General features: G+C 38.4%; 1 protein-coding gene across 2 annotated transcripts; it reads right to left on the minus strand.

Moving 5' to 3' along the window:
- Positions 1–25,984, minus strand: SCG3 (secretogranin III). Of its 2 annotated transcripts, none has more exons than XM_062628507.1 (12): positions 25,780–25,984; positions 25,027–25,079; positions 24,429–24,474; positions 24,120–24,335; positions 22,936–23,078; positions 21,404–21,565; positions 20,904–21,081; positions 18,945–19,061; positions 7,532–7,615; positions 6,820–6,948; positions 4,749–4,817; positions 1–553 (listed from the first exon to the last, which is right to left on the minus strand). In XM_062628507.1, exons 1-12 carry the CDS (start codon positions 25,862–25,864, stop codon positions 435–437), a joined length of 1,401 nt encoding a protein of 466 aa, XP_062484491.1. In that variant the 5' UTR covers positions 25,865–25,984; the 3' UTR covers positions 1–434. The 2 variants fall into 2 exon arrangements, with proteins under 2 accessions (XP_062484491.1, XP_062484481.1); XM_062628497.1 differs by having other exon boundaries at positions 4,737–4,817.

A 25,984-nucleotide genomic window follows, 5' to 3' on the forward strand; every position in this document is an offset into this window, starting at 1 on the left:
TTATTTTCAAATATTTTATTTAGAGAACTATGAACTATTTTCTAATAATGCCCTTTACATAGTTGCATCTATAGAAAGCTAGTGGAGTGAGAGCAAAAAGAAGTAGCATTAAAAGAACCTTCCATCACAAACAGTTGGTTTATCTACAAAAGTAAACCAAACACAAATAAATCAAAGAGAACATTACATAAATATTTGCCCCATCAAATAGAAATTCAGTGTCAGAATTTGGCATTTAGGGTTGATTTGTGAGTGTAGGAAAATACAGTATGCAGTTAGTGTACAGAGCACTACAGCTCTTCATTTGTCTAGAAAGTTGGTACAATGTAAACAGCATTTCTAATGATATCCTCAAATTAACAGATCATAAGTCATTGAGCCAGGAGTGAGGGGAACTATCCTAGTTTTCTACGTGTTTGGCAGCCACTAGCTTTTTACAGGCTGCTGTATATGCGTTTAATTACATCAGCCTCTTCCTTGTCCAGGATGCCCTTGTCCACGTAAGCATCAGCCTGCTCGTCAATAAAATCTCTCAGCTTTGAAAGATCATAGTCTGAAAAATAAGAATTCATTTGTACAATGAGTCACTGCCATTACACTGCTTCACCCAAGAAACAATGTCATTTTAAAGTTTATCCAAGAAGCGCACTTTATCCAACATGAAGAGAATTGAATACAAGTGCAACTTGTGAAAACAATGCAAAAAACCCTACCACCTGCACAAAGTCTTTTTACGCATCATGGCACTTTTAATATTGAAAGGGAATAATCATCTCGTGCTCTTGATTGCTTGCTGGCAAATGCTAAAGACAGGCTATTTTCTGGTCCAGGGATCTGATGTTCTAGTCTGCATGGCAAAAACTGTTGTTAAAACCCTGTTTTCACAGTTGTCATGGATTCAAAAGAGGGTATTATAATTGACTTTCCTAAAGAAATCCCAGTGAAATTCCCACATATTACAAACACTCATAGTGAAAATTCACTAAAGCAACTTCCTGAAAATAAAGAACATGCTTACCTTGATACAGAACATAATATCCCGACATGAAAAATACTGCAGTGAGTAGTCTTTCTGAGAGTGTCAGGGTCAAAGTAGTCTTTGACAACCTTTGTTTATTAGTCTTTCATGATCTCCAATACAGTGCTGAAAGGTCCTTCCTCCTTTTCCAATAGATGGGTGCCGCTATGCAGCATCTAGGCATTAACTATCCTTTTCCTATGCCAGAAGACATCACTATTTTCCATGAAAAGAAATCAGCTGTAGAGCAACCTTTTAAGTAACATAAAAGTGTAACCTATTGTGTAGTCATAACTCTGGGAACAGACCCAGTATATTTGCACAGAAACATGATGCAAGTTTTGGTTAAACAATTTAATAATTAAATTGTTAGCATCACAAATTAGTAGTGTGGAAAACATCTGTGTCTCTTAAGCATCCATACCAAGTTAAATGAACTAATATATTTAACAAAAATATATACATCCTGATTTTTTCAGTATAAGTTACTTATTGCATGGATAGAACCTTCCGACTATATTAATACCAATTTTGTGATGTAGGCCCATGTATATCATCATATACCAATAAGTGGAAGGACCTTCTTTCAAACTATACATTCTTAGCAAACCAGGCAATAATGATTTTCTGTCTTTTTATAGTTGAGTGACCAAAATTGGGTAGAAATAGAAAGACATTAAGAAGCAAATTAATGTTTGCCATCATTTTTATAACAGTATAAGGCAATCTCAAGTGAGTAATACAGAAAATTGATATTCAGAACTCCCCACTCCTGCAGAAGTGTCTTCCTATATCTGCGTTGGCAGGAATTCTGCCATTTGCTGTACTTAGGTCAGGATTTCATGTCTGGTCTGTTACCAGCACTACTGAAGAAGATGCTTGTGTCTCCATCCTGTAACAGGGACAAACAGTACCTAGCAACTTATCATTAAGGCTGGGAGATTTCATTTATGTTGACAGAATAAGAGTCTCCAGTGAAAGACACCATGGAATGGAAATTAGCTGAAGAATAAATACGAAATTACCATAATATCCACATTATCTGCATTAACATTTCCGAGCTTATTTTCCTTCTTAGAGTTGCAAAAACTATTTTAGATCATTAAGTGGACATGTGAAGTTTTAATTACTACACATTTTATGAGATTATAACCATTATGATATTATCCAATTCTGGCTAATTTTTATATCTCATGGCAATTTAATTGGATTTTTTTATATGAACTGATATAAATTAATTTATAATACTTATTTAAAACCTATTAATTTTTACAAGTAATTAGAAAAATCATTTTTGATTTATATTCACCACAACAGCTGCAACATTACATTTTCCTGTAAAGCTGCCATAGTAAATGAAGTGAGCTCTTATTTGCATATTCAAAACAAGCCACTTGCCATTGCAATTAATTATGAAATTAACTTTCATTCCTAAATGGCTACTGTTAGTGTTATGAAACTATAAACTACCTAAGTATTTTGTGAAAAACCTGAACCTGTTATTTGTATGTATTAACAGGGTGACTCACAGTTATGTTCTTTGGAGACTAACTGGAATAGAATACCCAGCAGCCAGTGTCTACTTGTGGGAGTGATGTTAATTTACACAGGAGAGGAGCTAGTTTTAAAGAGCACTGGATTTAGAGATGAAGCCACTTCTGGGAGATACTAAGGATAGGCCCGCAGAGCCTATAGATTGTAGATACGAAAACAAACTTTGGACACAAAAGCCAATCAGGCTGAAACATGGGCTTTTGACAAGATTCTCTTTAAATCATACAGACCACTAAGTTTACTTGCTTATTTAACAGGAAATTGATAATTTTTTTTTTAACTGGCAAAATGCAAGTTAACATTTCCAGTGTCGTCAGTCATTGAATGAACAACAATTTCTACTGGAATTCATACAAAATCAAGTTTCTATGAATACCTGCCTGAAGAAAACCTAAAGCTCTTCAAGTATGTTTGGTGAGTAAAACAATCTGTGAACAGGTGTGGAAAAGATTGGCTATTTTAATACATAAATTTCTTGTGAACCACTTTTCTGCCAGCTGCCAGGTGCTAGCTGGAAGTGAGAAAATGATTGATGAACACATCAATACCACCTAATCTTGTACAGAAGAAATGCAGCACAATGCATTCACAGTTAGATAAGCTTACCCTGCCTGTACTTTCTTTAACATCATCCCAGGAGAACTGAATTAGCATTTTACAAAAATAAGAAGTATAGAAATGCACAATAAAGATCATGTATCAGAAAAGTCAGAACACTGTTCTAATTCTGTCATAACTTACACTTACTTTCAGGGCCATTTCCATTGCCAGAGGGCAATAAAGATATTTTAGTGCAAATGAAAATCCATCTACACAGCAAGCATCTTAATGCATTCACAGGCACATAAAATGCTATTGATCTGCAGTCACAGCCATTTTCATGCTGCAGCAGTGCAGAGGGGAGGTTACTATGAAGAAGAGTGAGGAGCTGCTCAGTCAGCATGCATGATACAGAGAAATAATCACACATGACTGAGATCTAATTACTATAATGAGTACATTGATAAACAGAAACATGTATTAGAATTGGCAGGAAAACTCTTGAGCAAATAGATACGCTGCTGCTAATTGCCATTGCTGCCATGGTGTGGAAATGATTTTAGAGATGGAAAAATTTTTAGAAAGTCCTTCCTGTTAAGGAGGCTTCTGTATAGGCAAATTAATGTGTTAGGCTATGGGCATGCACTTATCTCTGAAATGTAATTCATATGGTGTTCAATTCACAGGGTGGCTAGATTACCCAGGGCTAATCTCATCTCAGATTCCCCTCTGCTTGGCTGGTGCAAGGATCCTTCTTGCCAGGCACCAGTCATACCCAAGGGATTGATCCCTTGGCTAGGAACCTTCACTTACAGAGAGGGTGATGCCAGAAGATGCAGCAATGGCAATGAGAAGGGACAGAGGGCTGGTTTTAAGTAAGATCTTCAGGGCAAAATTGGTATGGATAAATAAAGATCTGAAATGTAAAATGGAAATCCTCCCTGCAGCTGTCATACAGCCCTGCCTCTGAGAAAGTCAAATGGTGGAGCAGCTGCTGAGCATGCCCTGTGCAGCTGCTTCAGTCACTGCTCCGCTTCTACACAGCTTTGTGTGAGAGCTACAAGTCATTACAGTTGATTTGGGCTGTAATCCAATGTTTTACACTGTTAGTGACATAAATTTGTATCTTAACTATTTATGGTAATGAAACAAAACTTGTTGCTTTTTGTGATGGCATGCACAGTGCTAGCCAGATATGCTGCGCTATTCTAGACACATCCAGACATGTAAAATACGTTTACCTCATGTACAAAATGGTAGTTGAAAGATGTATTGAACTAAGAAATGAAGCACTAGACAAAACTGATGTCCTGTTTCCCAGTGACAGAAGACCACCTAGACTACCTGGACAGCACTCCTAGCTAGTGAGTCACAGTCTGTTCTGTGGCCAGCGGCTCTTCAAGCCAGTTTACATAAATCATAAATTTGTCTACTTTAGTAAAGTAGATGAAAGTTTACTACTTTCATTCATTGATTTAACTTTTACATGACCTGAATTATTTAACTCTAACACCACTAATTGTCACTATAACCTAGACAAGCACAGTTTCACAACACAATTTAAATTGCATGTTTTATAATGTATATGGTGCCCACCCCAATGTCAAGGCTTTTTATGTCATACCTTCTTTGTTACCTTGTTTGTTGTGGTTTTTTAGCCATTCTATGTTCTTCCTGATTGCTTCCAAATATGCCTCAGCTTTCCCTAGAGGAAAGGGTGAGAGAGAAATTGGGCACTTAGGTCAATGAATAATGCATCTTGCTTAACTGGGCACAGCAAAGGCAGATTAAAACTATTCTTAGTTTCTGTTTAAAAGCTGAGTCCTGTCAAGCTTAGTCAGGCAAAAGTCCCACAGATGGCTAGCAGGTTTTGTCTGTGCAAGGTGAATCATCCACAAACTCAGGAGCATGGCTTTTTTGATCGTTATACATAGCTTTTGGTGGTATGCATATGGGGATCAAAAGCAACCTGTAACTTCTTGATCATCATAATTGTTCAGCAAAGATGAAGTTGCTAAGACAGCAAGGAGTGACTTAAATAAGGCTGAGAGCTTTGAGAATCTGTTCATATACAGGTATCAGAAAACTCCTCCATAGTGTAGTACTAACGGCATATAACAAATCTAAGATTGTGATATTTCAGAAAGACAAGTTGAAACACAGCTACTTCTGGTTTACTGAGATACAGCATGTATTACAATTACCATGATAACTCCTTGTTATAGCTGAAATTTTAAAAGTGATGGCTATTTTGGACCAGAAAGCACACAGGACGAAATTAGTTCAAGGATTACCTAATAAGGTTCCTAAGGAAATATTCAAGCTAATGGGTTTTGAATTCTTAACTTGGCTGGAGCTTTATTGATGTAATGTTCTTACATTTGTCAGGGAAAAAAAAACAAAACACTAGTGCAATTAGCATGTAGAAGGCTACTACTGCCAACTATGCATGTCTGGTCCCATTAGTAAATGGATATTAGCTATACCATGATTTTTCATCTGGAAGCACAGGATTAGCCTTACAGTAAGTTACTCTGTGAAAGAGCAAAGGGCATTGCATGATGAGACAAAGAACTAAATAGGGATCCAGTTTAAATTTCCTAAAAGCTATTGGGCTGAACATTTTTCTGAAGGTAAAGGAAAATAACCTGAACCAAACTGAACAGACATATTTTCTTCAGACAAGAGATGCTATTTATCACTTCCAGCAGGTGACAGTTTTTCTTCACCGTGAAATTAGGGAGCTATCTTGAGCTATATTTTATGGTTAAATAACCATTGCTGGAAAAGCCACCTTCTACTGTGAGTGGCTGATAGTTTACATGTCTGCACTGCCCACAGGGCTGAAACAGGTGACCAATGCACTACAATCTACTGTAGCCTTGATTACCGCAATTCATTACTGAGCATGTTGCTGTGAAAACATGCATCCAAAAAAGTACAGGCATAAACCAGCATCAGCACAAAATAGATTAGAAGCATTTTTTTAACAAACGGACTATAAAATATAGATGCTTATGCTGGATCTTTAAGAGTTCACTGAAAGGTTTCTGCACCAATAAACATCCTCTTTCAGAAGTTCATCACTGCAAGGAGGCAGTGTCCTCTGCAGATTTAGTTTGAGAGATAGCAGCTGATTTGCACCCCATGGACAGAGTCTTCAGCTAGTACAATCTAATGTAGCATGGCACATGGCATTATGCTTACTAAGGCAACTGTGATACTAAAAGTATTACTGTGCTAAGTTTTCTTATTGAGACAGTAACTTACTGTAATAGGTTCTCAAAGTTACGCAAAACATGTTAATTGCTGATGACCCTTAGCCTCTGCCAAGTTGTGTCACTTTGCAGAACTTTTCACTTCCTTTCCTTAACAGCTTGTTCTAACACAAACTTGAGAAATCAGTGGGCTTACTCAGAATACTGAACAGCCTGATGAGCTGATTTCACTGAAAAAAAACACACGTGAAGATGCAAAATCTCTCTGCACTTCATATTGCTCTCAAAAGAGGCTGTGAATTCTATAAAAGATTATGGCCTTACTCAGCAAATAAGTACACTTCTGAATCAAGCTGTGGTGTGCTGACCCCCAGTAACCACAAACTGAAGATACTTATGCTAACATAATGGAAAAACAATACCGAAGGTAGGAAAATATTCCAATCACTTGGAGAGTACACATGTAGCAAAAGCAATGACTATTTGTACCTCTGGGCTCTTCATTGTTTCCTGCTGCATTTTGTTCTTCAGTTTTTGTAGAATCCTTTGAAATTTCATATTCCTTTTCCATTTTAGCCGCTTCTTCTTTCGTACTGTCTGCTTCTTCACTACTTTTGTCTAAAGAAAGAGCAATTTTGTATCAAATGTATTAAAGCACTTCTAAATCGCATCAACACAGTCTGTAGGAAGTAAAATATTCTGACTGATGATTGAGGAAGAACCTCACTGGAGTGACTCACAGTGGTTTCTAAAGGTCATCTATACCCCAGATCTCTGGAAACAGGAATGCCTGCTTCTGCTCTTTACAAACAGTAGCTGAACCCAGGTGACTAAAATGTAATAATATGTAGTTCATAAAGGCACATTACTTGGTGCAGAGAAAAGAAAGAAATTTGCATTTACTAGATCCAAAGTTAACAAAGATTGTTTTTTTTATTATTTAAGTCTTAAAAAGCATTGATACAGCTTGCTTTTGTATGTGTGTAATGTCTGCATTCTGCAGAAGAACAGTGAATATACTTCTGAAAAATTAGGTAAGTAAAAATTCCTCTTGTGTGTTTTGGAATCCAAGCTGTGGCTACAGGTCCTTGTGGGACTGTATCTTTAACTGGCAGTCTGGCTTCTAAAGCAATTAGTATGCTTTTAACTCAATATGTTAAAAAGATGTGTTATCCATGAAAGAAAACTATAGAATAAGTACCTGCTGGTAGCTTTGGTCTGGTTTTCGTGGAAGGATTCTCAAGCTTCTTCTTTGTCTGCTCAGCTATCATTGTATCTAAGTTTTCTAGAAATCAAGGCAACATAAAACCCCAGTTATTCTTCAACAGATATGATCCAGAATCTATGCTAAATTCTCTGCAACGCTGCTTTGAATGGGAAGGAGAAATCTAAACAGTCTTCATCCTTGCCTCTGAAGAATTAATGCACTAAGAGAACAAACAAATGGATATATGGAACTTTGATAAATCTTATTGAAAAAATTAACTAAATCATGACAATAGGTGCATCAAGTAGAGCCAATATTCATAAAGACAGTAAATTCTGCATATATATTATAATTATTTAGATCACATAAGTCACAAAATATAAATAACAATATCTGTAGCAATTTATTCTGATGAAAGCAATGAAAGGGTTTAACCTCCAGAAAGCATACAAGACTATGAAATAAGTACGTGTTTCATCCTGGTAGGAAAATATTATCTGAAACTGCTTATCTGTCTGGATTTGTTATGATTTCATTGGAAAAGGAAGTCTAATAAAAGGTTTAAATTATATTTAGATGAAATAAATAAGTAAATCAAACTGACTAAAACACATTTTTTCAAAGTTGCTGAAGTCAAGCATTTACCTGAAAACCCAGTGGACAGCCATTGCCATGTATACAGCTCTAGAAGCCTAGACAATGTATGTCAATGCAAATTTCAGGAATAATTTGCATTGCAAATTATTCAGGAATAATTGCACCTTTTTATCAAGAGGGATGTTTTAGATGTAAGCATTGTATGCTTATGTGTGGGGAGAAAAAGGTTCTTGTGATACAATGCTTTATAGATATTCACAAATACTTATTCTAAATATTCCAAATATCAGGGACTGTAGTGATAAGACAAAGGGTAATGAGTTCCAACTTAAAGAGGGGAAGTTCAGGTTAGATATAAGAAAGAAATTCTCTGTGAGGCTGGTGAGGCACTGGCATGGGTTGCCCAGTGAAGCTGTGGCTGCCCCATCCCTAGCAGTGCTCAAGGCCAGGTTGGACAGGGCTTGGAGCAATCTGGTCTAGTGGAAGGTGTCCCTGCCCATGGCAAGGGGTTGGAACTAGAGGATAATAAGTTCCTTTCCAACCCAAACTGTTCCTTTGATTATATAATTCTAAATACAGAACATCATACAGTGCCATTTTTCCTCAGTCATATTATGGACATCGTGTCGAATTTTCTTTCCCTTTGTTAACTTCTTTTTTTTTTAAGGTTCAATTAAACATGGATCCAAAATTTGATAGATGTTGGTGCGGTATTTTTGAGAGACTTGGTTTTGAATTGTCAATATTCTCTCTATATAAACAGATAAAAGAGTATGAGATGTGGTAACTGTTGTAAAATAGATATTATAGGGAAAGAAAATATTTTAGATTGTATCTTCTGTGTAATGCCAACATTTTAGCCATCATCAAGGAGCATCTTTTTCCATCAGAAAGATACTCAGCACTGAAACCTAAAGACTAGGTTTTTAGCAAGCACATCTCTCTCCATGGCAGATCCCCGTAAGCGATTCTGCCTGCCATCTGACCAGAAATCACATAATCCTGTCTGCCTGATTGTTATTTACATAAAATGAAAATATAAGCAGTTTTTGTTGGCACCCTGCCTGATTGCACACAGACAATTCTACATCACTTCAGGGTTGTTGTTATTTTATTGTGAAAACTGTTATCATTTGATACGTGTCCTTCTAATGTGATTTCTGACCTTGCTGTGTGCCCTAAGCTAAGCAGGTCATGGCTGGGTTACAAGCTGGATCAGACAGACTGATGAAGAAAAAACCAAGCCAGAGTTACAGTGGTGGTATTGATGCCTCACTAATAACTTGATCCAAAGCTTATTGAAAGGACTGTAAACATCTCTTTCAGTTGAGCTTAAGATGCTATTTTTTATCCTGAATCAGTATCATACTAGTATTCCAGCAGGAATATAAGGGTTCTTCTGTTGCAAGAGGCACAGTTTTTAGAAGAAGATTATACAGCTAAGAACTTAAAAACCCTTTGTAAATTCAAGTGAATAGATTATTTTTCTACACTAAGTCATGCAAAAGTGTCACTGATTTAAGATCTTAATCCAGCAAAATGTATTAAAGTAGGCTTAATTTTAAGTATAATAGCATTTTAAAATAGGACTATTTAAGTGTTTAAAATGCAACACATACATAAGTGCGTTGATTCCAAAGTGCCTTTCATGTCCTGTCATGAAAGTGTCTGCATTTAGGCACTGCTGCAGTAAGACTGTATTACCAGAAAACAAAGACTCCACCATAAAACAGATTTATAACCCACTTAGGCATCTTTAGATTTAAATGTCTGCATACTGATAATATTTCTAGATGCTTTGTATGATGTTGTTAGTGTTTAAAAATTGTACACATCCACATACAGCACATGCTACGGAAGGCAATAGGATTTATACTCCTCCCTTATTCAGTTACTTCTATAAATACCATTAGGAATTCTGAGTCTTTTTGGCTAACAATTTGAGTTCAATATATGAGTAATAAATAATACTTCATAGAATCATAGAATGGTTGGGGTTGGAATGGACCTTAAAGATCATCTAGTTCCAGCCCCCCTGCTCTAACATGGGAATGTGCAATGTTTTCCTGCCATATGCATTGAACAGTTATACTGTGTACCAAGTATAATATGGCAGTGTTGACCACTAATAATCCAAGCTCTGCCATTAAATCCAGACTGAATATATCAACTATATTCCATTTTAAAAGCTTATTTTGTCACTAAAGATATGGACAATTTACTATGACAGGCATTTTAATAAGGACCGCATTTTACAGGAGAAATAGTGACACTATCTTGCTACCTGGATGGCACATCAACATGCATCTCAAGATTTCATAAGCAGCTGTATTTTCTGTGTGACAGAGGAGTTAATTATGTAAGCCTGTTCATGTTTATGGGGATTATGTGGTGTACCTACATATGCATCATTGAGAAAATATTACCAGAGAATCCCAGTTCTTCCTGAAGAGGATTTATTGCCCTTTTCCCCCCTTTAGAATTACCTGTCTTGAACAGCTGGTATTGTTTCAAAACATGTTTGCGCCTTTCATATTTGGCTAGGCCAGGGCTGAACAATGTTTGCTCTGAGTTAGGCTGATGGAGTGAGTCATCTTCTCAACTGAGATGTGCCTGGCCAGCAGCTAAGCAGCTGCATGTCAAATTTGGAGGTCTAACAAGAATTGATTACTTTTCCGGTATCGTTTCCCTAGCAACATGACTTTTACAGAGGAAGTTTAGAAAGGTACTGACCTTTCCCCAGAGCTGGCCACTTACTTGAAATGGCACTAATTAAAACAACGGAACAATAACTACTGAACTAATGGAAGTGACCTACGTTGGTAAAATAGGTCACTCCTCTGGCGGCTGGCTTTCTGCGGAGCACTATAATCTCGTCACTGGAACCAGACACCAGGAGTCAGAAGATCTGGCTTCTGCCTTGCCTCACTTTCTACCTTGATCTTTTATCTGGGGTGACTCACTGAAGCATTTATGCTGCAGGAGGGCTCCTATTTTGAGTAGGCATTCTGAGACACCCTAAACCCACAATTCTACAGGCACTACACACCAATTAGAGCCTATTAATTGCAGCTGAAAATGCAAATTCCTAGCAGTTTTCAAACTTGCAAGTCCTCTGAGTTGGGCATCCAAAAATCTGAATTGCGTAAAACCAGAATGCTTACCTGCACTGTGGGAGAAAGCACTGTGGTAACACCCTTCAAACTCGTGGAAAAAGACACTATGTGAAAAAATATTACAAACTAAATTACTTTTGTTCTTATTGGAGAGGCAGAAACTAACGTACCCATCCAAACATTTACAAACTGGTAATGGAAGCCTGAAATGGACCCTTCTCTATAGGCTCCAATCTGTCTGTCTACAGATAGATTTACAGTGTTTTCTGCACCCTTGTGAATCTTCCTGCAAAGGGTTTTTTCATCTGCATAATTGTCTTGCACCCGGAGGCAGTTTCACATTCTGTCCTCATCAAATTGACTGAAGCTGAGATTTCATGTCATTAAAGTTCCACAGAAAGACCTGCTTTGCTGCTGTTTTCATACAGCATAGATAGGCTGTGTTTGTTAAAGGAGCAAAAAGGATGACCATGGTACCTGAGAATCTTAATGATAGATAAAAAATTAGTTTAATGAGGTCATACACTGCAGCAAGCTTCAGCTGGAAAGCTTTGTGCTGATGACTGCTTGTATGAGATGCACATATTTCATGCATTAAAAAAGCACAGTCCTCCCAGGGCTCTGTCTCCTGCAGTAGATGATCCTTAAGAGCTCATAAAGCTTTTTTCCATCTGTGACAAAACTCAGGACATTACAGCATTTGCTTGTGACTATTCTGTGGGGAATAGCATACCTGATTAATTCTTTGGCCAAATCTTCCTTTTAGTTTGCATGGGTGCGGGTCCAAGAACTGTCAATATCCACTGGATTTTCACCAGTGTAGTCAAAAGCAGAGTTTAACCTTTAGTTAGCTCATACATGTATCTTGCATTTGTCACATAAACTGCTTAAACTGTGATGAGCAAGAGAAATCCCTCCATTGTGGAATTGCAGATGGGTCTCAGCCTTGCAAATCTCCTGTTCCTTTCTAACTCCCTGCCTTACAAGATACAACATTTTCTTTTTGAATCTTCCTATTTGACAGTTTTTTCACGATGGTGCCATGAGGAATGACATGTTGGATGACAAACTCAAGGTAGTGGCATCACTTGTAAATGCATCGCATGCAAGATAGATAGTCAGAGCGATTTGAAATACAAACATTGCTTCACAATCAGATTAAAACCTATTTCCTTTGCATTGCTCCAGGTCTCCTAGAGCTGTGTGGTGCAGTCCTTTCCTAATCCTTTCCCATTCTGAGGCTGCTACATGGCCTGTGTGCACATTTTGATAGCATGCACTTTAAAAGCATGATGGTTTGGGACTGAACTAGTATGCAGCCGCCTCTACTGCAGGAGTGGGATGGAGCTTAATTCTGAAAGTTCAGTGACACCTTCTTTACCCTGCACCCACACCATCATCTCAAATCATAACTTATGGTCTCGGTGCTCAGCTGTCAACAGAGATACTGAATTCAGAACGTAATGGGATTTTTTCATGCAGCTATTAAATACAGTGAGAGAAAATAAAAGCACTGCCCTCCTTTCTTCAGAAATGCAAGCCACTTGGTAGGATGCAAAGCCTAGATTTTCAAGCACTAAGCAATATACTTGTCAAAAGAGACACTATGGAGATTTCTTACGAAGTATCCAGTTGGGAAAGCATAGAGGAGGTAGTGAAGGGAAATGGAAGAAGATGTAATGTATTTGCAAGAAAAAGTTGCAAACATAAAGGGTAGATAGTGATAAGGAAAGAACTGTAATATATTCATTCTGGCTCTTGGACATATGATTTGATAGTCATGTAACAGGATTACTAATTCTTTTTCTCATGACAAAACTACTCTGGATCTCTCCCAGAAAGATTCCTGAGAAAATTTAGATTGTATGGATACTGGAAATACCATGCTCTCACTGCCACTCTCAGGTGATGCCCACTTCACTGTGGTGTGTGGTGGTCCTGGTTTTTAAGACCTGGGAGGTTAGCTGTAATGAGACTTTTCACACCATAGCTACCCATTTTTTTCCTCTGCACTAAGTCTGAATGAGAGAAAATAGGTGATAAGATCTAAACAGTGGGGGTGACAAAACATTCCAAGGCAAAAGTAGCATGGGACAGACATGGGTGAGGCATGGGATAGAGCTACAGAAAGAAAAGTTACAAAGCTGCAGTGGGGTCTGTGATTAACATACTTCCTAGCTTCCAGTCTTATCTGGGACCTTTGCACGCTCTCTGTCCCCACATCCTTTTATTTTACCTTCATGCAAATTCATCTTGGTTTTCGCTGTATTATGAAATACTGTCCATGCCTTTCATCTCCCAAGTCAAATGAAGGAAAGAACAAAAGGTTCACATGATACTGTCCATTTACCACTTGCACCTTCCCTTACGCCTCTGAAATCACACAGTCTGCATCAGGGAGCATCTGCTTCTGGGGACAGTGAGTAAGGGAAGGTGATGCCAGCCGTGCTGTGATCTGCTCTTTGCCTCACACCTTTGGCTCTGTGCCTGTTCATGCCTAAAATATCAGTATCAAGTATCAGTGCTTTGGCCTGCAGCATCTGTGCTGATGAGAACTTCAAGCATTAATGACAGTATTCAAACAAGTCCTCCTTGACCAAGAAAAGGCCAGATTGCACCTACTATGCACTGGCCTATGGCAAGGAAATTGCAGAGCTCTGTCTTTATCAGAAGTGAAGCTGTGGAGGCTACCAAGTGCAAATGTGAGAGGCAGAACAGAAGGAAAGTGATAGGCTGAGGGAGGTCTCCTTCCCAGACATTCAAAACATTCCTGTGAATAGCTATTACATATTCCTTCCAGCATACTGTGATACTGTGTGATACTGTGATATTCCTTAGCGTGCAGAGGCAGGGACATGATAAAAATCATGTCCACTAAAAATAGGGGACTTTCTGCTTCTATTTCCCCTGCGGCCTCAGGGTGAATTTCATGCTGCCTCAGTCTGTCTAAAAGAGAGTATTATAGTAGAACAAAATGAAACAGTAACTTTAGGAAAGGACAAACTGATGAGTGCATGTATACCTGGCAATAGCTTACCAATGAACCATCCACCTCCCTATTGCTAGTGCACCCAGTTTATTGCTAGTGCAATCCTAAAGTTTGGCCTTCTTTCCAATTGTCCATGCAGAACAAATGATGAGGGGGTAGAAGAGGTAAATAGAGACATCTGTTCATGTCCATTTCTAACCAACACAATCTCCTACTCAGTCACGGGGGAGAGTGTGGATTCTGACAGTGAGTCAGAGCCAAAGGGATGTGGTGTGAGAGATGGCTTTGGTTTGGTCTATGCAGGGAGGCAACTGTGACTCAAACACTGCATACTGAGGAGCTGGAGCAATTTCTCCATTTCCCTCCTAATTAAAGGGGGGGTTTGCTCCCCACCCAGTCTGCAGTGGGCTGTGTGTTATACACTGGCTCTGGTAAGTAAAATGCTCTACAAGGAGGTGAAAAGTGGGATCTCCCTCAGAAAGAGCAAAGCTACGTAGTGCTTAAACTTAATTTTCTTCCCACACATTGCCTCTTTTCCAACTTTGTTCAGTTTTGGAAGATACAGAGCCCTGATTCAGAAACTGAAAATAAAATTACCAACCTCAATCATGTGATGTGATAAAATATGCAGTATCATGGTGAAGCTTCTATATCTCTGTGAGAGAGAGAAGTACTGATGGCAAAAGTTTGTGCTACATGTACCAGTCAATAAGTGAGAACTCCAAGCAAGAATACAATGTGCACATAACTAATTTGCATTTCTAGGGTAATAGTTCATCGGATAACACAACTTTCATTTGGTTGGGGTGGCAATAGATAGATTTGCTACAGATCTACTCTTGTAAACACCTTACAGCAGGAGAATATAATCAATGTACTTTTTACAAAGAGTTCATACTACACAGTAGTGCCTCTTAGGAATTCGTGTAGCATCTCTCAAAGCTCTCTTTTAGCTATGGTCCACTAGGCTCTAATTAAAAATATTTCCTAGAATGATTCTAAAAATCACTTGTTATTTTGGTCTTATTGTTGGGAGATGATTTACAAATACATCTGAACAAACTGGCAGGAATCATTTGTTCCTACTTCTAAGCTGACAACAATGTTATTAAAATGTATTACAAAACTATAGTTTACTTTACATACATTTACATACCAGGATGATAGTAGACTGGTATGCTTTCATTTTAAAATTAGCTAGATAGCCTGGTGTATGCAGGAAAAGACACTCAGCACACAAAATATTCCTCTTTGTGTGGTGTAGACAGATATTTTCCTTAATATTTATCTGCCCTGTTATAGATGGCTTTGCTAGAAAAGCTCTCACCAGTGAATCTCCACCATGACACTACTCAGCAGACAGAAGGAAAATGAAGAAAAGTATGGTTATCATTCCCAAACTAACATTCAAACAGCAAAGTATCTACACAACACATTCCTTATTCTGCTCTGCTGAAATCAAAGTGAGTGGCTTGAAACGCACTTTTTCTCTTGAAGCACTATGAAGGATAGAGCCCTTTCAGTTCTGCGTGGAAAATACAGTATTAGCTATTTATGCAACAGAAGCAGTCTGAACACCGTGAATAATGAAATATTTTATGCTGAATCAGTCGTAACTTCTCTGAAAGTTTCTTCCTGCTTTCTGCTGGTCATTATGTGGAGAGATTCCAACTCTTTCATTCCATCCTGTCACTGCATCCTTGCCAACAGCAATCATTGTTTCAATAGCTACCCTAAGTCCCTCCTAGTATTCAGCCTGTTCAGTGATAACAGCCTGTGCCTCTGGCAGGCTGCAGCAAGCAAGGAGAGTTCAGCTGTTTGGGCAGCATTTGCTGGATGCTGACAACCAACCCATAGGTGGGTAAGTTGATACCACAGTTGGATCTAATTAATAAGACACCTGTGTAATCAAGATCCTGTGTCATATGATTAATTACCTTATGCTTTCTGTACCAAGAATGTCCATTAATTGCAAAAATGATATTAGAGCAGCTTTCAATCTTCGGAAGGCAGATAGGCTTTCTAGAAGGATTTCTGAAAGCCTTTGAGCAGGATAGACATATATCACGAGGCCTTCACTCCACAGAAGAATTTATGCCCAGTACAATGAAATACAACATTCATAGTTAAGGAAGTAAAGAGTGATGGAAAATAGTGGCATTTTGCAACAGCAGGGCAATTATCACATACGATGCATTTCAGCTGGACATGGTTTATATCAGTTTGTTACAGCCTGTCTTTAATGCTTCCAGAGCTATACTTTCTGAATAGATACTGTAAAAGGTAGGCAGTACTTTTTCTCCTGGCTTTCTGGGTTCTTAGTTACATATTTAGCATATGGAAAGATTTCAAATTTCTATTCAATATTGAATATGTATATTAAAACATGAACTTCCCCCTCCTTGCATTTGTATGTATGTGCATGTGTGTTTTTCTTGCACCACACTGCAGCTAGATCCTTTGTAACTTAAAGCTAAACCTAATAAAATCATTCACTGCAGCAGCAAGATACTTTCCCCTAGAGTAGGATACAATGATGATGAGATAATGCTGTGGTTTCCAAATCCCAAACCAGCTGTTACTGCTATATGCATTCAAAGTCACTGTCTCTGCATCTGTGTGAGAGGCACAAAAGCTTGTGACTTGATTGAGTAAATGATTTATTATTTTGAATGTATAATTCAGGGACATAGCTTATGCATGGCTTCAGCCACAGAGTGGGGAAAAGTAATTTAGGCAGCTTCCTACTGTAACAGAACAGGGAAAGGATATAATCCATCTGCACAGACCCGGTATGCAAAAAAGCTGCCCATTTTAAAAATTGTTTCTTCTCTCTGCCAGTCATTCATACTAATTCCTTTATCTGCTATAAATAAACACAGCTGGGCATCAATCCCTTAACCTAAACTGCACCAGAAACACAGTACCTATTCAAGCATTACTGGGTATAATATGATGTAACTTCTAGTTGAATAAGGCTGGCAGTGAAACTGCTGCCATGCTTAGGGATACTGCAAGAAGCTAAGATTCTCCAGTGCTTGCTGTTCTTGAATCTTTGACAGTATTAGCCCAATAAATGGACAGTTTTAAAGCAATTTCTTAACAGCAAGTCTAAAAAAAGAATACCACAGAAGCAACTTGAGACCTATGAGAAAGCTTTTTCCACTCCAGTAAGTTGCTTTGATGGAGTACAAAATCTATCTCTTCATAAATCACTCATTTGCAAGGCAGAGTCTGGGTACATCAGTTGATAGTCTTACTTTAAATCCAGACTGAATCAGACCTCTGAACCTAATCCCTGCCTTCTGTACTATGTCATCATGGCAATTTGTTTCCAGGGATACAGTATTTATTTACATAAAGTAAAGCCAATGTGAACAACTGCCCTGGATTTTAGCAAGAAAAAATGCATCTCTAGTGTAATTCCATTATCTGAGTGGTCTTGCATCAGGGATGAATTTAGCCTATGAAGTTTTGGCACAAGACTATCCGTGAGGGCAATATATGCTCAAGCTGTATTATCTTCATTTGTAGAATGCCACTGAAACCACTGAGCTTGTAACCAACCATTTCTTTATGTTTATCTTTCTTTAAATGTATAGCTAACCAGAGAAGTAAAGAGCTGAACTGTAGCAGAAGTAGTAAAAACATTGTAAAATTCAAGGACTTCTCCCAGAAAATAAAGGGATAATCTTGGTTAGAGCTATAATGAATTCTTTAGAGAAGAGGTGCAATCATGAACTGAATGTGAATTATGATACACTGGATTTTTGCAGCCAAGTAATTGATAATCCATACAGTCAGTTACAGTTGCGTGGGTACACCATGTATCTGCAATGGCCCATATCAAACAAGCCAACAGAAATCATGAAAGATCACTGCCAGTCCCATCTCTGTAATGGGTTGATCTATTAAGCTGAGAAATTGCCCTGATGTAAACAAAACCTTTTCAGGCTAACCCAGACCAGGAATGCTTAAGAGAAATAAAAGGTTTGTGCAGAGCTTAAGCAGATGAGCCCTCCTGTAACTTTGCTTGTTTATCTAGAAAGGCTACCAACAGTTAACAGAAAAGTTTGTAAAAACCAGGAGAGGTGTGTGAAAAAGCAGAACAAAACAGAACACCACCAGGCTGTTCCAACATCCCTCTTCAGGGAATTTCACAAAGTCTGCATAGCCACAGACTCTAAAACAGATCCAGGAGAAAGTCCTTCAAAAACTACTCCTGTGCCAAGATGTAATGCTTTCCATGGGCAGGAGGAGTTTTATTTAGTAGAAGACTATAGCGTTAGGTCCCATCTACTGTAGCTGCTTACAAGTGAGAGATGAAAGATACTGAAGTGCTGGATTCTTTTTAGAAAATGCAGGTACCTGATCCACATCAATATAACTGAGCAAAACACTAATCTTCCTGTGACATTAAAGCCATTTAAATCAAGTGCGCTTCACAGGGGTGAAAGTGGAATAATCTTCTGAATACATGCCTGATAAATAACCTTTCCTTCATTTGATGGAAATATTAAAGCAGTTTGGAATTCAACATTGCTATAATGAATGATGAATCATTTCCCAGTACAGCTTTAACATTTTGAATGAACAAGTCTAAAACAGGATTCATAAAAGCAAAAAAAGAAAAGATAATTACCACTATTAGTAAAGTAAGAACATAGCATTAATAACACTGTTGCATAAAGTTATGCGCCCTCACCCAGATAGGAAACCCCTTCTTCTGGTGTTATTGTTCCATATTTAACCATCATCTTCACAAAATCAATCAGGGTTTTCATAATAGTTATCAAGGTCTCTTTCTCTTTTGCCTCTGTATCTGCATGAGGAGATAAAGCAAAACTAGTCAGACTTCAGGTAACTTGGAAAACTCAATTCTGCATATTCGGCACAAACTTAATGCATAAAAAACTACCTACTCACTAAAGTAAAATGCTGTGCTGATTAGCAAAGAGAGCTCCTATATATATTTCCTTTTAAACTGCTCCTGCAAAGTACAGCTGGATATACTTTAAAACTTCAGGGCTTGGTTCTTCATAGCTTTTTGTCTCGAAGGTCTATGTTATGGAAGGCAAGGTATGAATTCCATTTTACAGATAAGAAAACTAAACACACTGAGATGAAGTGTCTTGACCGAGTTCAAATTGCTTCAACGAGGGCACATATAGACTTTGTATGAGGAAGATAGCTCAGAGATCCTTTCTCCTATAAGATCCATGAGTTCAATTACAAAAATATAAAGTATCTCAAAATGAGATTGTTAGCATGCACAATATCATGCCTTAGGTACTGGGAAAACATAATATTGCATGGTTGGAAGGATCCTGACTCCATAATGGGATACAAAGAATGATTTTTCATTATAAAAATCAGTCTTTCTTGCCCATACATATCTCTATCTTCCCAATCATTGCTTATTAGATTTTTTTTCCATTGTGTTTATCTGCTGAACAATATGACTCTCTTTCCCCATTATCAGCATGAAACTCACCCATCACACAGTTTACACAAGCTCTTCCTGCACCCCAGGTTGTTGCTGAAGGACTCAGCAGAGCCAGGGAACACTGTCAGGCAGGGACAGTCAGAAACACACTCCCAGCCTTGCTGAGGGTCAGCCCCTTTAGAGAGCTGCTCAGCAGGCTTTTTATTGCTGCCTGCAATTTAGCAAATATTTGTAGGATGCAACTGAATTGAATCCCTTGCCCTCCAGCATGACACAAGCCGGCAGGTGAACAGCATAAAACAGGAGACAGGCAGAGATGTGCAGCCAGTGGGACCTGGTTTGATTTGCTTGATAACCTGTTATACCCAACATGCCTTTCTGCTTTGTGAGTAGAAAAAGAGAAAGAGCAAGCATACAGAACTGCTATGGGAAAATGCAAAGAACAGTAAGAAGAGTATGAAGTCTGTAGATTGGACTTGAGCAAAACATGCCCTCAGGTTTTAGCTCTCCACTCAGGTGTTTATGAGGACAGTTTGAAGCAAGATTAAGGCTCCTGCAGGACAAGGAATCTACAGAATAAATTGTTGCTGACTGTGCTGGAAAGAGAAGAAGATACGCTGGCTGCAGAGGGTGAGAGTGGGTGTGTGGCAGAGCATGCTGACAAAGGGACTGTGGCAAGGTGCCACAATCTTGCCTGAAATAACTGGAAGGCAATGATGTCTAGCACCGGAATAGGAAGAGACATGCAGGGCTTTCATTGCAATAAACAACAAATCTGTGGTCTGTGAAAAGTCTGGGTGGCTCAGACTCATTTACTGGTACCACCACTGGGAGAATTCTGCTGTGGCTTACTCGTATCTGTTGGCTTAGAAGACACGGATGTTACTGGAAAGATCTCTGGAGAAAACAATTTGCCAGTTTTTCCATCAAGCTGTTACGGGAATGAAAAGAATTCAGGAGTCCTGAATCTTACAGTACAAGACGGGAAGGGCACCTAGGTCACACAGTTTGTAGTTTTGAGTGCTGTTCCTCCCAGTGTTTTGCCATACTCACTAATCATTAATTTCTGCTGTGCATCTTAAAGAATGCTTTTAAAGCACATGGTCTTTTGGCAACTAGAGCAGCTGTGGGGAAGGGAAAGCATGAGAACAAAATAGAGAAAACACAAATTTTCTAACTTTTTTCCTAATTATTCCTGTAAACACACAATAACCTCACCTGAGTTGAGGCTTTTTAATAGTGCATAAAAGTTTGGAAAATATTGGAGGTCTTCAAAATTATCTTCAGAGGGCAGCTCATTTCTTCTTTCCAAGATATTAGATGATGACCATGTGTTATCCAGTGTATCATCAATTTCTCCATTAACGAAACTATCCTGATCAGCTTTGCTTGGTATCTCCATAAAAGACATAAAAAAATAGTATCTATAAGCACATTGCTTTTGGTGATGGAGTTAATAGAGCAATAAATAGTATCAGTATCTGATGCCAACATTTTCCTAATTATGAAGTGAAGACTATACTGTTTTCTCAAAGTTATTTCAATTTGGCATTTGACTTAAACCTCAAAGTAACTCACAATTCATTTTTCTCTCTAATGGAATTTCCTTAAGAACACCTTTGCTTCCAGACTGAACTAATTTTTCCCTAAAGCAAAGCAGTGTATTGGTCTGCTTGTACGTTTGGCAGATGAATCAAAATAATTAGCTAAGAAGTTACCATTCTTTCCTGTTGCTTCTCTTTTGTATCACTCTCTGCTCTGCTTGGAGGGTAATCAAAATCTTCAGACTCCTTTTCACGGTCCTTTGCTTCATTTGCAATTAGCTGCTGTAAAACCTCTGCTACTTCATCTTCCAGGGTATAGGCCTGACTCTCTGTAATCTGTTAAAACATTTGTGCAGAGTACTTATAGAATACTGTGGTTATACTAGATTAATTGTCGATATGAAACTTGAGCTTTGTAAATAGGTTGCTTCAAGTACGTTTGCTTCAAAGCTAAGCCCAGACAAGTTAGGTTAATATGTTTACTGATGGATATGTTTATACATATAGACATATATACGTGTCTATATTCTTACAAAGATATATATATATACACATACAAACAAACATGAAATAGGTGGGTATACTTAAAAAACACCCACCCACCCATACAGCCTCCAGTAGGAAAGCAAAGCAAGGTAGAGCTTGACACACTTGTTGAGTCCAGCTCAAAAGATGGAGCTGCAAGTGCAGTATACATGTGTATATACTTGTGTGTGGTATAAAAACATATGTCCTGCAACATATCAGTGGGATTCAGCATGCAAAAGCTACTTGAAAAATCTATTGCAGGAAAGATAAGGTTTGTATTTGAAACTATAAGGAACCCATATTGCAGTGACTAAGACCATTGAGACATCTAGAGGTGGGAGACAAACTCAGTCTTGCTAGAAATCAGTAACAATGAGATATGTATCCCCAGCTAACCAGCACCATTATACGCTTGCTGATGACAATAATTAGTAGGTGGATAGGAATAGGCTCAGGCCTTTCCCCATAAGCATCCAAAAGAAATTAAAGATATAAAAGATCTCTATGAGAATGAGAAGAGAAATTACAGGAAAAACGAGAGCAGACATGGGAGGAGTACAGTCAGTGAATGTTTTTTCAACATCAGAAACGTTCTGCAGCTTGGCCTATTTTTTTGCAAAGCTATCACAAGAACAACAATATTATTCACAGTATCACAGTATCACAGTATGCTAGAGATTGGAAGGGACCTCAAAAGATCATCTAGTCCAATCCCCCTGCCGAAGCAGGAACACCTAGATAATGTTACACAGGAATGTGTCCAGGCGGCTTTTGAATGTCTCCAGGGAAGGAGACTCCACAACCTCCCTGGGCAGCCTGTTCCAGTGTTCTGTCACCCTCACTGAGAAGAAGTTCCTTCTCAAGTTTAAGTGGAACCTCTTGTGTTCCAGTTTGTACCCATTACCCCTTGTCCTATCATTGTTTGCCACTGAGTAGAGCCTGGCTCCATCCTCGTGACACTCCCCCTTTATATATTTATATACACTAATAAGGTCACCCCTCAGTCTCCTCTTCTCTAAATTCCAATGTGCCCAAATAACTCAAGAAGCTTGCCTAGAGCCTAAATCCCATTCATTTTCACTCAAGTCAGCAGGACAGAGTGCTCATCCAATTGCTTTTTAGAAGTGCATTAAACCAACCCACAAACCAGCTAAATGAAGAGTTAAGAAGATACTTACTAGCCCCAGATTTAGAAGTTTTGAAACAATCTTGTCAAACACTCCTCTATCGTTTTCCTCATAAATTCTTGCAGCAATTTTTTGTACAATGTCTTCAGCAGTCAAAGGAGTGCCATCTAATTGATGGAGACCATCTGGATCATCTGAAAGGATTACAGTTTAACTGTGTGCTGAGTGTCCTAACTCATTTGGATTAGACATCTTGTAAAAGAAATATCTGCCCACATCTTTCCCTCTTCAGAGCAAACCAGCACTTTTTAGACACATTAGGAATACTTTGATACACACTTTAGAACCCATTACATCACTCCCAGTAAAATGTTCTTTGTGTCCATTTTCCACACCTGAAAAATGCCTTTCTGACTTGTTCTTTTGAAAGAGCAAAGATGAATGTCAGGAGCATACTCTCCTACTTATAGAAAAAGAACGTAAGAATGAGATAATACTGCTCACATATCTGTTTATATGCATCTTCCTAGTACCAGCTTCCATTGTATGGCCACTTAGGCAAAAACTGATCATGACAAAACAGCATACTATCTCCTTGTTTGGATTTCAGCAAATGAAGTTTTAATTATGTAATCATTACTTATAGCAAATAATATCATCATGACTAATGGGAAAGTGAATATGATGAGGAAACCTTGGTCTGTGATCAGCATAGTTTGATATAATTAAAAGATCCTGAGCTAAATGCTGCTCACAGCTCGCAGAGGACTCACTTAAACTACAAGTCAATTAACTACTCCTGTAGTAAAGGCAAGTGTTCTTTGGCCTTTGGTAACTTTTAGTTTTGTGATGAAGAGAATTATCCAGCATTGCACAGAACACTTGGAACAAATATATGTGATTTAGCTCTATATAAAAGTGGATCTTCCTTTCAAATCAGAATAAATAGATTTCATTTAAAAGCATGTCCAATTTTCCTTCCATCAAATCTAAATTGCTGAAAAACATAATGCAAATTACACAGTTGGATTTTCCTCCACAGAAGAAGACTCTGAAAATCAACAGCAATTCTTTTGTCTTCTGTTTCAAAACCTAATTCTAACATGACAAGGTTCCACTACTGGAAGTAATCAAAACTGCATTCCAGTAACAAAGGTGAGTGAAAAATTCATGACTGCAATCAGACTGTAAGAGAAGTCTAACCTAAAGTTCACCAAAAGATAATTACAGAATACCTTGGAATTTATAATCCCGCCCACTTTTAGTGGAGTCATAGTCATCCACAAGCCTGCGGTTCTTGGTGGAGTCCGCATCATCCATGGCCAGTTGCTGTTCATACAAAGAGCTTCTAATTGACTCCATCTCCTTTTCATCCCTCTCTCTTTCTGCTACTGATTTTAGCAGATTCAGGTCATCGACAAAGGAATAATTCCTGAACTCTGGCTTATTTTCTGGAAAATATATCAATGCATACATGACATAAAATCCTACATCTCTTTGAATCCATTACGAATATTGCTATAAAACCATGAAAGATGTTTTACCTGTGGGAGCTATCTTCCTATTCTTGTCTGCCTCAGCTTCAGCAATCTGATATACAAAGATAAAACAAGTAAAACAACAAACAGGCAGAAGGAATAAACACTAAAATATGTGATCTCTTAATTTATCAATATCAGCAGAAGCCTTAATGCCTAATCTTCACTCTTAGTAAGAAGTTTGCCTTAACAAGTAGAACATGATTTAGCGCTTCGCACTTTTTGTCAGTTCCATCACACGCTTTGTTCAGAATCGGACATTATGAGAAGCTGCGATGGGCTTTCCACTTAAAGATAAATGCCAGTTACATTTTCCCACTTCAATCAAAGCTCCTGCTATATTCCTGTAGGAAGTCAATAGAAAAGGGCAATACACCTGTGAGCTGCTGGAGCTGACAACCTGCTTTTGGAATGCTGGACAGTAAAACTCTATGTGCCAGTTCTCTATTTTGTATTCAAGGCCATCAATATTTACTTTACTGACAAATCTATTAACTCATTTGTTAAGCTATTAGGATATTCATGGATCTGGTACCTGAAGGCTCAAAACATTATGGAAAACCCAAACCAAAAAAACATTGTAAATAATTTTTATTTCACTTACCTGTTCCTCCAAAGGTCTTTCTACACTTAATTGTCTGTTGTGTATAGCTTTATCTAGAATAAAAAACCACACACATATATACACTCATTTATATGATGCATGCAACTACAAAAGGACAGCATGTTTTTTCTTCCAGTTTTCTCTTACAAAACACAGTCTTAAATCTGATGCCAACTGCTACTTCATGTAAAAAAACAAAATAAAAAACAGTGTTCCTAGAAGAATGAGAATACAATAAAAAAGTCAATTATTTAAACAAAGCATGATTCTTTGGGGCAGAAGGAGAGGTTCTGCAAAAGACATAGTACAAATACAGATATAGACTTAGTAACCCCTTTCTGATCAGAAAACTAGTAAAAAGAAAAGGGGGGGGGGGGAATGCTATAAGAGATTGACTAAAATAGCAATAATCGGATTGGCACAACCAACAGATTAAAAATCTCTTACATCCAGAATACCAGGGGAGACTGGGAATGAGGGAGAGACTTGTGCAGAAACTGCTGTGGAATGGCTGAAAACATCTCTTGGAAAAGACTGAAACAATTCAGAGCTTTTCCCTCTACCACCACCTATGTCTTCACTTTCATATTAGATTGCAACTTCAGTGATCCAGTGTCTTGCACCAGGAATATTGTTTCTTTAGGATCTAATTGCTTTTAGTCAAGTGGAAGGAAAGTTTTTACTTTATCTGTACCCTGAGAAACTTTCCCCATTCATAGAAAATGGAGAAAATGTGTTAAGGAAGGCGCTTACCTTTGCCCCCTGGCTTCGGGAAGCAGTGCGCCCGGCTTGCCAGCAGCGACAGCACCTGCACCACGACGGCCAGCTTGAGGAACATCTTGCTGCCTCCCAGCCCCCTCGGAGGGCGAGCCTGGACCGGAGCTGGGGCCGCTGCCCGCGAGGTTCCTGCCCGCACCGCCCCGGAGGGCGCTCAGCGCAGCGCAGCGCAGCGCAGCCG

Source organism: Pezoporus occidentalis, unplaced genomic scaffold (assembly GCF_034315485.1).
Source record: "Pezoporus occidentalis ecotype Australia unplaced genomic scaffold, CSIRO_AGI_Poc_V1 ctg11, whole genome shotgun sequence".
NCBI classification, from domain to species: Eukaryota; Metazoa; Chordata; class Aves; order Psittaciformes; family Psittacidae; genus Pezoporus; species Pezoporus occidentalis.

Bases quoted from the DNA above. Each gene is read 5' to 3' on its own strand.
- SCG3 (XM_062628497.1), bottom strand. From the start codon at position 25,864: ATGTTCCTCAAGCTGGCCGTCGTGGTGCAGGTGCTGTCGCTGCTGGCA. The intron at 24,336-24,428 runs GTAAAACATCTT...TATATTTTCCAG, and splicing joins TAGGAAGATAGCTCCCACAG to AAAATAAGCCAGAGTTCAGG. The intron at 21,082-21,403 runs GTAACTTCTTAG...TCTTTTATGGAG, and splicing joins AGAAGCAACAGGAAAGAATG to ATACCAAGCAAAGCTGATCA.